Source organism: Marmota monax, unplaced genomic scaffold (genome assembly GCF_021218885.2).
Source record: "Marmota monax isolate L192 unplaced genomic scaffold, Marmota_monax_Labrador192_F-V1.1 WCK01_AAM20220418_F8-fsc00004, whole genome shotgun sequence".
Taxonomy (NCBI): domain Eukaryota; kingdom Metazoa; phylum Chordata; class Mammalia; order Rodentia; family Sciuridae; genus Marmota; species Marmota monax.
Genome location: NW_026692881.1, coordinates 28,595,338 through 28,608,599, shown reverse-complemented (window position 1 = coordinate 28,608,599; position 13,262 = coordinate 28,595,338). Strand labels below are relative to the sequence as shown.

General features: G+C 52.5%; 1 protein-coding gene across 5 annotated transcripts in view; it reads left to right on the top strand.

Moving 5' to 3' along the window:
* The window catches only part of Afap1l2 (actin filament associated protein 1 like 2), a 90,379-nt gene that overhangs the window by 59,323 nt on the left and 17,794 nt on the right, over positions 1-13,262 (top strand). For all 5 annotated transcript variants that reach the window (XM_046449931.2, XM_046449930.2, XM_046449932.2 and 2 more), the window contains 3 exons: positions 1,785-1,856; positions 3,131-3,225; positions 8,752-8,842. In XM_046449931.2, the coding sequence (XP_046305887.1) occupies positions 1,785-1,856; positions 3,131-3,225; positions 8,752-8,842 (258 nt within the window). The remainder of the gene's footprint in view (positions 1-1,784; positions 1,857-3,130; positions 3,226-8,751; positions 8,843-13,262) is intronic.

Sequence of the window (13,262 nt, the reverse complement as noted above, 5' to 3'; positions counted from 1 at the left end):
TGCTGGAGTTCATCTGTAGGATAAATTTTTGGCAGTGGAAATGCTGGGACAAAGAATATGAACATGTGGGCTGCGGTTGTAGCTCAGTGGTAGAGAGCTTGCCTAGCACATGCAAGGCTCTGGGTTCGATCCTCAGCACCTCATAAAAAATAAATAAATAAAATAAAGCTATTGTGTCCAACTACAACTAAAAAAGAAAAGAAAAGAAAAGAATATGAACATGTAAAATATCCTCCAAAATCACCTTAAAAACTATTATGTCAATTAACACACTCTCCACTAATTCATTTATTTTTCAAAGGTGTCCAGCTATTCTATAGGTTGATGCGCGGTGGTTTATTTTACCATTTTTCTATTGTTGAGCCTTTGTGTGATTTGCCATGTTTTAGGCTGTCATTTGTAATATTGGTCAGCCCTAAGCCTAGATTACTTTTTCAGATCCCCTAATATTTAACTTTCATATGCTTGAAAACTTCACAGTTAAGTAGAAACATCATGATTGTTTTTCACACTATAAAGACAAGAAACTGAGGTGTAAGGGATAGATGTTTTGCCCAGAAATATGCTGTTAAAAGCAGAGAATCCTGCCTCCTGCCCCCGCTGCTGAGCACTTGTCCCCTGAGCTGTGCTCTGCAAAAGGCACCACTGGCTCCTCTGTATCTCAGCTGGTGGAAGAGCACAGTTACACCTCACAGCTTCCTCCCATAAACGGCTGCCATTCTTGACACAGGGTGACCCCACCAACTTGTCCTGGCAGGGCTGGGCACTGAGGTGTCAGTCCTGTGGGCTGACCACCCTTCCAGCCTCTTCCTGGATCTCTTGGTTCTCTGCGCTGTTTTGTAGGCCTTTGGCTGGAGTCTAGAAGGTTTGTGGCCAGGGAACAGACCAACCCTCAATTGCCTCCTTCGCCAGGGGTTTGAATTGGGTCTCTTGGCTCAGGATCACTCTCAAACCACTAGAATTTATCAGCCACAAGTTTCCAGGAAATGCAAATTGAGGGCTGCAAAAGAACTTCAGGAGGGTTTAGAAGAGGAATGGTGTTAGGATGAACCCTTCCACTGAATCTGAAGAACATACCTGGGATTAGAAATTGAGCAGCTGGCCAGAGGCTAGCTCTCCTCCCCCATAGGCACTGCAAGGTGACACGCCTGCACACAGGCATTCTAAAGGAGGGGATGGGTTGGGCAACTGTCTATGGGGTAGATGGGGTTCCCCATTCTCCTTCCCAGCCTTCTTACCCTTAGAACTCATGACTTGGCTCTCAGCACCCCACCCACCCACCCACTAGGAGCCAAATGCACCCACTTAGGGGTCTAGGAGACAAAGAAACTTCCTGGTCCTTAGAGTGACCTATCTTATCTAGTCATCTCTCTAATAAATTCATACAAGTAATTCAGATTAGCATGAGAATGATAGGAAATATTTTAAATGTAAATGTAAATGAAATGGTAGGAAACCTAGAGACGACAGGTCCTGGCGGAACATGCGGAAGATCTTTGAGCTATGAGTGTCTTCGACTTCCGACTTCCGATTGTCATTCCCAAAGCTGTCCTTCCTGTCCTGCCCTTCCCCTCATCCCCTACCACCCCAGGCTAATAAACTAGCAGTCAGCAGTTTGCAGTTTCTTGTTTGGAAACCTCTTGGCTCTCTATGATGGATCTTAACCAACTTAAAGTGCTGAGTGCTTTTACTGGAACCTAAGCAGAGGAAAGCATCTTGGGGGTATTGTTTTTCTCTGGAAGTCACACATGAAGTCACACAAAGTCTTTATTCTCCTCCTGCAGGTTCTGATGAGGAGTACATTTACATGAACAAAGTGACAGTCAACAGGCAGAATGCTGAGTCTCAGGACAAAGGTACAGGGCTGGGACTGCTGGCTCACAGGAGATGGAGGGAAGTGCAAGGCTCAGCTCCCTCGCTCCCCCTTTCTTCCAGCCAGCGTGCAGACAGGCCTGGAGGAGTTATTTTTGGAAGACGCATTTTGGTTGGTGGTATTTTGGGTTGATGTATTTTCGGTGTTTCAGCGGGCCGCCACCTTCTTGCCCATTGAGGAAGGAATCTGTCCCTGCAATCTCCTTTTCCTAGCATCATCCCAAGAACAGGAAGTCATAATTCAGATGTGCTGGGAGCACAGCTGTGTGTGGTGCTGATCCCACGATTCCAGCTTTGTGTCTTTTGATAGGGGAGGAGGGAGGAGAAATGCTGTGAGCAACTATTTTAATATTCAAAGAAGATGCACCAAGGGGTCTCGTGAGCAGAACATTTTCTCTTTTACTGGAAGGATATGTGGCATCTGGTCCTTGTCCTCTAGATCTTCTGCTCACTACTATTTCCCTTTCAATCTCCGGTCTGATGGGACCCCAGGGGGCCCAGAGGTTTGCCCAGCTTCCCAGTGGCAAAGGAGGAGGCATAAGAAGCTCTGCCTCCCAACTCCCAAGCCTGCCACTCAGATGGCAAGGTTTAGAGAGCGATAGGAACATGGCTTCAGAGCACTGAGCCCTAGAAGGCTTGGAGAAGGCAGCCCCTTGAGCTCCAAGGGTCAGAGCTGCGCAAGCTGTCTGGCTGGAGCTGGCTGGATTGGCCAGAACGACGGGGCCCAGAAGGGCCTTCGAACTCCCTTGCAAGGGCCCAGAGGGGTAATGGCCTAACTTCCTTGTGTGGCAGCCCCTCCTTCTTCCCCTACCTCCAAGCTGGGGACTGCAGACCTATCTGATGACACTCCCACTCTGCCCAGGGTCATTCACCTTTGGGGTCAACCGTGGGAGGAGACGGCCATAATCACAGGGTCGGTGCTAAGAGCAGCTCAATATAGTGCCTGCCGGCAGCGCTCTGGTTGCTGCAGCTCTGTGGCTGGGCCATTTTTGACATGGGGTAGGTGGGTGGGGGCTGCGGAGCCTGCCAGAAACCCCAAGCCGGTTCCTTCTGGGGACTCTGCCCATGACCGGGCATGGTGCACCCTATTCTTGGAGGTGAAACAACTTTGGCTTCAGGGACAGCCTGCCTGGGTAATTATCACCTGCTCAAATAGAAGGCATGTGACGGGTCGGACGAGCGACCAGACATTCCTGGGTAATGAGACCCAGCCATGAGGCCAGGCACACCTCACCAACGCCTCTCTTGCTCCCTACAGTGCCTGAGGAGCAGGGCCCACTGAGCAATGGGGGACCTGGCCAGCACACCTTGGCCCCTCAGAAGAGCCTTCCAGACCTCCCTCCACCCAAGACAGTAAGTGTTCATCCAGGGCCCCCGGTTTTCCTGACTTAGGCCCTGGGAATTTCTACTTGTCCTCAGAAGTGTTGTACCAAGTTTCTGGCATTTTCTGAGCATTCTCTATGAGCATGAGGCAAAGGAGACTGAGCCAAGGAAGCTCCACAGGTGACTTGTCATTGGCCCAGGCCACCGTATTCCCCATGCTAAAGGTGATGGGAATGGGGAGATTCTATCAAGAGTCCCCGTGTGTCTAACACCATGCTAGTCCCTTTCCCCAGAGTCACATGAGAGGGTCCACGTACAGCTGTGGTGTCCAGCTCAGGCCACTGTGACCTTTTGAAACTGTAAATCTTACCACTGTTCATTTCCTGCTTGAGACCTCCCCATGGTTCTCGTTAACTTAGAAAAAGACGTTCCTTGACGTTGCTCCGGGCCTGCACGTCCAGCCAGTTCCCTCTCCACTGGCCTCACTCCTGCTCCTGGGTTCTACCACTGCTGTGGGACCTGCTGTAGGGACTCTACTTCCTCTGCCACTGGGTCTTCTGTGACTGTCACTGCCTTATCTCCCAGATGTTCCTAGGCTTCCCCTAGCCGAGCTGCATGGGGCATCCCACTCTTTCTCTGCCTGTTAGTACCACCCCTTCGCCCCTCCATGGTACCTGCCACTCTTGACAAGATCTTCTTATTATTTGTCTCCTCCCCAGGACAGGAACTGTGTCTTCCACTTACTACTTCATGTCCAGTGGGGCACACAGTAGGCCACACACACATAGTCGTTTATTGGGTGAGTGGATAGGTGGATGGATGGGTGGGTTGGATTATAGAACTCTGAAGACATGGGTTCAGGTGCCAGGGCTGCCAGGCACTAGCCCTTGCACCCGGAGAAGGTTATTTAAGGTCTGTAGCTCTGTGTCTCCTGATGTTAAGTGACGTTGGCGTGTGTCTCACTCTTGGTGGTGGTCACTGGGCTGAGGGTGTAGGCCACACAGCGCTGTGTGGCATTCTTCTGGCGTTCAGTGAGGTGGGTGGCAGCGTCCTTGCTTTATGGGTGAGGAGCCTAACATCTCACAGTAGCAGCATCAGGATTCAAACCCGGGCATTTGCCCCATGGAGCATGGTTGGGGCTGGTTTCTTAGAGAAGGTAGAGGGCCACAGCTGGGGGGATTTATGCAGGAGGCAGGGGGCCTTGGGGTCCACCTCAGCAGGAAACTGAATCCATGGTCCCTCTGAGCTCCAGCCACATGACCCATTGCTGATCTTTAAGCTCATGTCACCATTGAAGGGGTCCCAACCCCAGAATGGCTCTGGACGCCCCCTGCCCTCACGCTTTGCTGAGGCAGCAGTCTCCTCCAGCTGGAGAGTGACTCTGCCACACAGGCCAAGGGCCCTTCCGCAGTGCCTGGGACCCTTCCCCATTGCATGGGGGCCCTCAGGCTGGTGACGGCTGGTGGGACTCTCTGTCTTGGGCTAGGTGATCCTTGATGGACTGATCTTAGTCTTTGGGTATCCCCATGGTGCTGACGTCACCAGGGACTGCCCCACCCTGAGCTCTACCCACTTCCTGAGCACAGGCACCATCCCCCCCACCCATCAAGGGGTGGCTGTTCTCAACGTGGTTTTCCATGTGAAGGAAGAAGCTTAGAGGGCCCCACGGTGGGGGGATTTGAATCTGGTTTGTGCCACTTTTGTGTGGCAGAGTTAGCATGGCTTCCCTCATCTTGCCCCCCCCCCCATGCTCTGGGGCGCTGGGGAGAAGCACCTCCCTTCTGCTCTTTCACCCAATTGCCGAGGGCTTTGACCAGTGAGAGAAGCTGTGGTTCTCTGATGGAAGGCTTTCTGGTGTGTCCCAGGCTCACTCTCCGTTGGGTGGTAGCTGGACAGGGAGTGGCTCAGGGCCAGGGCCACACTTTCCTTCCTGAGTCCAGCATCTGATTGGGACCCGGGCACCTTGGACGTCTGTCAAGTGGAAGTGCCCCATCCATATGCCATGGGCCACAGGGTCCGCACCTGGTGGGTGGGGGTGTTCACCAGGCAGGCTCCCTGGCGCTGAGGGCCAGGCCTTCTAGAAATCTGTGGTTTGAAATCCCTAGCACCACCCCTGAGCTACATCCCCAGCCCTTTTTATTATTTGAGACAGGCTCTCACTCAATTGCCCAGGCTGGCTTCAAACTTGTGACCCTCCTACCTCAGTTTCCTGAGTCACTGTGACGATAGGCCTGTGTCTCTGGGCCCAGTTGACATATGTGTTTTACAAATGGGACCGGCATACAGGTTTGAACCAATTGGTCCTGGTGAGGGTGGCAGCCCCGGGCGCTGGCACGGTTTTTACTACTCTGTTGGAGTCTCATGTACCAACTGTGTGGCATGAAGGGCTGTGAATGAGGTAAGGGGCAGGGAGGCCAGTGGCCCCCTCCAGGAGACTTCCTGTGGCATCTTTGTCTGGGGACTGCTTGACCAGAGAGGCTTACGGCCATCTGGGAGCAACCTGGTGCCAGAGGTGGTCTCCCAGCCTCCCATGAGGACTTCCTGTGCTAGATGGGCCAGGCGTGTGGACAGCAGCCCTTATCCAGATCCCTCCTCGTTCTGTCCTAGGCACCCACCGCCACCCTCAGGGGTTCCAGGCGTGGTAGGTGGAAGGGTAGCATGGAGCTGGGATTCCCCGCTCCTGGCCCACACGAGTATGCGAGTGTGCACGCGTCTGAGCTCCCTTGGGCCTCTTCCATCAAGCCTGGCCAAAGCAGCTGTAGGTCGTAGTCCAAGGGCTGCCGAGGAGTGGGGTGAGGAGCAGCCAGAGAGAGGATGAGAACCAGAGCCGTAGCTGCCTCATCAGAGGGACGTGGCAGCTCCACCCCAGGGCCCGGGCCTGGAGTGACCCTGTGACCTGCCCTCTTCAGGAGCCCCTTCCTTCCTAACCTGACCCTGTAGCATCTGGGTGCCCCGGGACTCATCCACCTGAGTGCTGGGCTCCTCACCACTGCCACCCATGGGTGCTACAGAAGAGATCAGATGTCTGCCTGGAGTCCTCAGTGCCACTGGCCAGGCCAGGATTGTGGCCTGTCCCAGGCTCAGGATGCTTGTTACCCATAAGCTGGGACTTTCTCCACAATGATGTGGACCCTCACTCCAACCCCCCTCTGTGGAGAGCGGGCCTTCCCAACAACAGAAGGGCAGCCAGAGGTCTGGAGCAACCTCGTGGGTGTGGACAGTGACTCAGGCAGCTGTGGCCTTCCCGGGCTGCTGGCTGTGCAGCCAGGTGCTGTGGTCACAGCAGGAGAAGCAGATGTTGCTGGCCACTGTTTACCTCTGGCCAGCACAGTCATCTCCACCCACCTCCTCTGGAGGCCTGAACATGCACCCGTGTTTGTGAGCTGCCCTGTGGGAGAAGCAGCTGACCCCATAGAGGGGAATTGCCACAGTCAGTGTGGGCACCCGGGGGGACCCCCCACCAAGAGCTTTTCACAGGGCATGCACTGGGAGCAGGCTGTGTGGAGCTGCAAGGGTGCCTCATGTCATCTGGGCCACCCCTCTTCTTTAACTCTCTGTCTCATTGTAGTCGGGGTTGGCACTGTCCCTCTGGCCAAGTCACCCTGCCTCTGCTTTAGTGAAGTGAAGATTTTTGCAACACAGCCATGCTGCTTTAGCAGGCATTGTCCATGGGTTCCTGTTCTGTGCTGCAACTGGAGAGTTGGACATCTGAGATAAGAGACTCCAAGGGGCCCACAAATCCCCCAGATATTTGCTACTTGGCCCTTTATGAAAAAAATCTGTGAACCTCTGGTAAATCTCGAGCAGGGTGACTTTCTTCCCGTCTCTTCCTCTGAACAGTCAGAAAGTTATTTCTGGGATTGAAGTCAAATCTCTTCTGCATCTTCATTCAACATTCACTGTCTTCCCCAGCATAAAGATGTCGATGATTCAAATATCAGCCCTTTCTCGGATCCCTGGGGAGATTAGGACCCTCTCCTTTGATATCCAATAACAGGTCTTTCATGTGTCTGTGTTTAGAGGACTCTCTCCTGAGTTCTTAGGAAAATCATTTTCTCTTTTAACTTGACCTTAGTGTTTTTTGCCTCAGGAGCCTGGGGACCTGGGGCTCTGACTTGTTCCTCTGTACCAAAGTGAGGTAGAGATTGGCATACACTGGGTCAGGCCCAAACAGTCCCCTTTGTATCCTTCCAGAATACATTGATTTGTCCTCTGCCAAATACATATACATGAAACTTCTCCATTTGCTATTTTTACATTTTATTTTCTTAGGTTAATAAAAATGAATATTTATTGAGTGCTTAATATTGCTGAGCCCAGTTTTATCTTTACAACAACCCCATGTGACAGGTATTTCTACTCCATTTTGCACTAAAGCCCAGGTTGTTGAGAGTCACACAGCCGGAATATCAGGATATGAGCCTGACACAGGAAGTTGGATTCCTCACCACTGTCCTACACTTCCCCTCTGGACTGATCCATTTAGATATTTCAGGGAGGCTTTTGGGAGACTCCTGAAATGTTGCTTGGTGCAGAAGGATCATTCTCTGCTCTGTCCTCTTCTAGCTGTGGGATCCTGATCCAGAGTCAGATCTTGGGTTCCTTGAGCTTCTCTCCATAGAGGCCACCTCCTCACACCCCCTTAGGGGTGCTTGCACCACCTGCTGAAAGGGGGCTTCCCAGAGGCTGCAACGGGAGCACTGGCCAGCCCGATGCAGAGCCCAGGGCTGTCTGAGAAGACCCTCTGGCTGCTGAGGGCAGGGGAAGCTTCCCCCCTTGGACTCTGGGAAGCTGCCTGGGCCTCCCGGGCTGCCCTTTCTCAGGCTGGTGGCTGGGGACAGCTGAGGAGCAGACACTTCTCCTGAGACTAACACAGGAAGCTGAAGGTCCTCTGCTCGCAGCTCTCAGTGTGGCCTGCTGCACGTTCGTGGCCCGGCAGCCACGTCCTTGGCCCCACTTAGTACCCGGTGGATTAGGAGATGCCCAGGTGATCCTGTAGCTGCACCCTCAGGGAGGGAGTTACTCCTGCTGGGGCTAGAGACCTTGGAGCCACCTCTGGGCTTGCCCAGCTCTGCTGTCTGAGGCCAGGAGGAGCTTGGAGGTTCAGTGGTGCAGCCACCCGGCCTCTGCCAACCCTCTTCAGGGAGACCTGTCTCAGCTGCAGGACAGTAGTCCAGGGATTAGGCTCCTGTCACATCAACTGCCCTCTCTGCCCAACCTACAGACCCCTGGGTTGTGGATGGCCCCCACAATGCCCACCATTGTGTCCTTGCAGTTAGTGTGGCCAGGCCCCATGGGGAAGTGTTGAGTCTCAGAGAAAGCTCAGAATGGCCCTGGGATGATTCTTTTGCAGAGAAGGGAAGCGGCTTGGAGAGCCTGTGTCCCTGTGTGGGATCCCTGGGTTTCCATGCTGTCCCCTCCTCCCTGGTAGAACTCCGGGCAGGCTTCCCTTCCCTCTGGACCCCTTCCTCCTTCCCCCCCCCCCCATAGGGTGGATCCAGGTTGCTCCCAGCATGCCTTTTCTGAAGGTGTCTGTTCTATCTGATCATGCCACAGATTCCAGAACGGAAACAGCCTGCCGTCCCAAAGATCGAGTCTCCAGAGGGTTACTATGAAGAGGCCGAGCCATACGACACATCTGTCAATGGTATGTCCCAGCGGCTGGGGCTGGAGGGGACTCGCTGCTTTAACCCAGAGGTCGGGCCCACTCACCTGGTGGCCACCAACTCACTCATCCCTGGCTGGAAGGCAAAGGGGCTGCCATTCCCAGAGAAAATGGTAATCAGGGCATTTGGCCTTTGGTCTTCAATGTGATGCCAAGACCCACAGCCACCCAGCCAGCCTGCCAGGAGGAGTGAGGATGGCCCGCAGCGAGCAGGCTCACGGTGCTGGTATTGACTGTGCTCCCACCTGGATCTCCTCCATTCATCCCAGAAAGATGGTGGAGGAGGATCTGTTGGCCAAGGGGTGCCCGTCCCTGGGAAGCAATGGAAATGGAGGCCAGACACAGTCTGAGCTCAGCTTCCATGTTCTTCTGTGACTCGGAGTTGTTGTGCTCCCAGCGTGTGACCAGGACAAGAGCACTCAGCTTCACTGGAAAGAAAATAGATACAAAGAAACCCAGAATACATTGTGTAGTGATAAGCCAAGCGTTAGGAAGGAAAACAGAACCGAGGCTAGACTTTGGCAGGAGAGGAGTGCTTTTCTCTGATGGCATGACTTTGGGCAGATCCCTGAATGTTGTGCCGAATGGATCACGCAGATACCTGTGAGAAGAACTTTCTAGAAAGTGTCAGTATTTGCGAAGGCCCTGGGGTAGAGGCCAGCATGGCAAGAACAGGTGAAGTAGGGGAAGATGAGGAGTGGAGGGCTGCAGGCCATGGTGAGGGCTTTGGAACTTTAAATGAAACTGCAAGCCTTTGGATGGGGTCCCTTAGTGACTGACCTCACTTAACTCCTGCACCCTGTATGAATGGCTACACAGGATGGCTCCATGCTGGAGCCATCCATTCTTGGCCAGTGTTCTCAGCCTGAGGAAGCTGGATCAGAGCTCAGCTTTCCCTTACTATAGTGAAATAGCTGAGATAACTATAAAGAGAAAAGGGTTATTTTGGCTCATAGCTTTGGAGGTTCCAGTCCAAGACTGGACAGACCCATTGCTCAGAGTCTCTGGTGGGCAGCTGAATGGCAGTGCAAGCTACTTACCTCATGGCCAAGAAGCAGTAGAACAAAGGGGATCCCACCATCCCCGCTGTGAGCACACCCCCAAGGCCTACAGCCCTACAGCCACAGGACCCTTACTTCTAAAGGTTCCAGTGCCTCCCAACAGCTCCACCCTGGGGACCACATCTTCGGCGTGGACCTTTGCAGGAGAGTCAACATCCAAACTTTAGCACCTTCTTCTCTTTTTCTCTTTCCTTCCTTTGTAAGTGAAAGGGTTTTGAAAGCACAGTGTGATTTGCAGATACGCACAGTGACGGTCCCTGCTGGTGGGAATAAACTTGGCAGAAGAGGGCGTGTGGTTCCATGAACAGCAGGACCCAGGATGAGACAGCACCAGTGACTTGGAGCCACGTCAGCTTCTCCTCTTCCTTCACACTGTACCTGCCGCCTCTAGTCCCAGGAACTGTGGGAGGCGAGGGCCTGTCCACCTGAGGATATTCTGAGTGGCTGGCCTTGTGGGTAGACGCCTCTTAGCTTCTCCCACTGAGCGCGTGTGACGTTGCCAAGTCACCTGCCCCGCTGTGATTTCAGACGGCAGCTGAGGGTGCGGGGCTGCTGTCTGGGCCCATCTTGAAGGTAGAGTCAGTGACTCACTGCAGTGAGCACCTTTGTGTGTCTTAAGCCTGGCTCTCTAGGGTGTGGCCTGTGCCAGTCAGGGCCTGCCTCCCAGACATGCCCCAGGCCTGTTTGGGAGGCAGAAGCTTTATTTTGACACAAACAAGTGGTTGGGAAGACCTGGTTCTTGGTATTTGTCTCAGCCTGAGTCCCCCTGTTGTTTATAACTGGGACTAAAGGTTATCACCAGGACAGCTTCAGCTCACCCTGGGGAGTGGGTCAGGGAAGCCCTGGGGTGGAGAAAACCCAGCTGTGGAAACCCATAGTAAGGTGGGCAGGAAGAGGGCCTCGTCCCTCCTGTCAGGACAAGGTCTGAGGATGACCTGGGAAGAAGTGGCCACACTTGTTACAGAGGAGGACTTTCCTGCATGACAAGCCGGTCTGTCCTCACTTCCTGCCTGCTGTCCCCACACCTGCTTGGGTAGCGGGATGTGCAGGTTGCAGCAGGAGGAAGGAGCACTGGGCTCCAGCCCCTTCCTCTAGTTGTTTGGCCAATTACTATTTTGCTGACTTCCTGTCACAGGGTCAGTCTCTTGGATTCTTGTCCTGCTTTATCAGCAGTGTCCCTACGTGTGCTGCTGGGATGGGGTCCTCTCTCCAAGCAAATGTGTAGTGTGTGTCCTGATGGCTTGACATGGGAGTCTTTTCTTGCCCAGGACATTGGGTTCATCATTCATGATGTCTCCTGCTACGGGCATAGCAGCTGCTGTAACAAATAGCTCCATAGTGTCCATTTGTAGTGACAGGACCCAAATCTGCTGCTCACTCACAGAGCAGTTCACTAGGTATTTCTGGTTCCATGTAGTTTAGGAACCCAGGCTCCTTCCATGTTTGGCCATCCTTTCTCTGGGCCACTGAATCCTCTGCAGAGAGAGCAGAGAACCCCTAAGTGTTCCCTTAAAGCACCAGCCAACCCCTCAGAGGATCAAGTGCTAACCTCTGTGGACAGGTGGCCATGTTGCCACATGTGGGTCTCTGTACTTGGGTACGTCCCTCTCTTCATCTTGTCTCTCTCTCCTTGCCTCTGTGCTTCTGGACACCATGCAGGCCATTCTGGCAGATCTCTCCCTCCTGGAGTCCCCAGATGGGTGCAGGTGCCCGAAGGAGTCATTTACGCCACGATCACCTTGGGTACTGCTTGTCCCCAGAACTGGAATGCCAGTGATGCCGTGCCTGATGCCTGGCTTGGAGAGATGGGTGCATGTCCCGAGGACGGCACTGTCCTCTTCCCGTCCTCATGCATGGGTCCTGCATGTGCGCCCCACGTGCTGTCTTGCCAGGGGCATGGTTTGCTCTGCTTTCCACAGACCCCTGCCAGAAATATGGATGAATGATTCCAAGGGAACCTGCATGGTTGTTCTGCCCTTGGTTCCTGAGGACTTTCCGCAGGACACAGTGGGGCACAGTCCTGATGGGATCACCTGAACATCCTGCCTTTCCTTCCTGCTTACCCTGCGCCCCCTGGAAGCCAAGAACCTGTTTTAAGAGAATCCTACATTTATGGTGTGCCGTGAGCCCTCATAGGGATAAATACAATTGTTAGTACATTTGCCCTAAATTTTCTCCTAGCTGCCGCAGGTACTACCACGGGCCGTTACTTCTCAGTTAGCTTCCTCTTACTGCAGGGAGGAGGACTAGCAGGTGTCAGAATTCTCCACAGAACACACAGGGCCACCTTAGGAGCCCATACTGGGGCTTTATCTGCCTTCACGCTGCCCTCTGGAGCTTCCCTCCCTTAATTTTTTGTTTCTGGAGGAAGAATCCCAACGACATTGTGTCATTTTTTAAATTTCACCTTTTGTACAGATGATGTCATATTGACAATGAGATTTTCCCCCTGTTCCCACTTCCCTATCAGATCAACTGTTTTGCGTCCTCTGAGCTACATTTCAGTCCTGACCTATTTGCATAGAGACTTCTAATTGTGCTTTCTCCCCGTTGCCACATCTCGGGGAGTTTATTGAGTTGCCAACTAGTGTTCAGTCATTGATGGATTCTGGGTACATTGGTGCACTGAGTGGATGGAATCAGACTTTCCTTATCCGGGCCCCTTTGCTGACAGCTAAATAGCACTTGAATAAATAGATTCATTCAGGTAACATTCCTCCCTCTTCTTTTTTATCTTTATTTATTTATCATGCTGCTGGGATCCAACCAGAGATCCTAACCTCCAGCCCCTCTTCTTTTTGGAAAAACTAGTTTCCTAGGATAATCTCTGAGGACTGGGATTATTAGATCAAAGAACATAGGTATATTTATGGCTCTTGAAAAAACAAGCTGCCCGATTGTTTTCTGAGAGACTTGTGTGAATTTATGTTACTACCAGCACAGGGTCTCCTTGGGGGTAGTGCTGATTTTCCATCTTATTTAATAGGTATCAAATTATAAAGTATGCAGGTTTTTTTTTATTAAGTCAGAAAGAGGAGTAGTACTACACTACTTTAAAAAAAGACATTAAAATAAAGTGTTGTTTTTAGAAATATTAAAACAAAATATATTTTCATTGGCACCACACCTAGAATAGCTGTTGCAGTGACATTGTTCCATTTTCTTACATTCTAACTCCAGTATGGTCTGTACCTTAGTATGCAAGAACCCAGCTATCAGGACAAGAGCTGCTGGAGTCTTCTGGGAAGAATTAGGTGCCCCATGGGCTCTCCCTCTTCTGAATCAGAGTGTCATGGGACAGAAGAAAGGTGTCACTCACCTGAGTTGGTGGCAGAACAAGG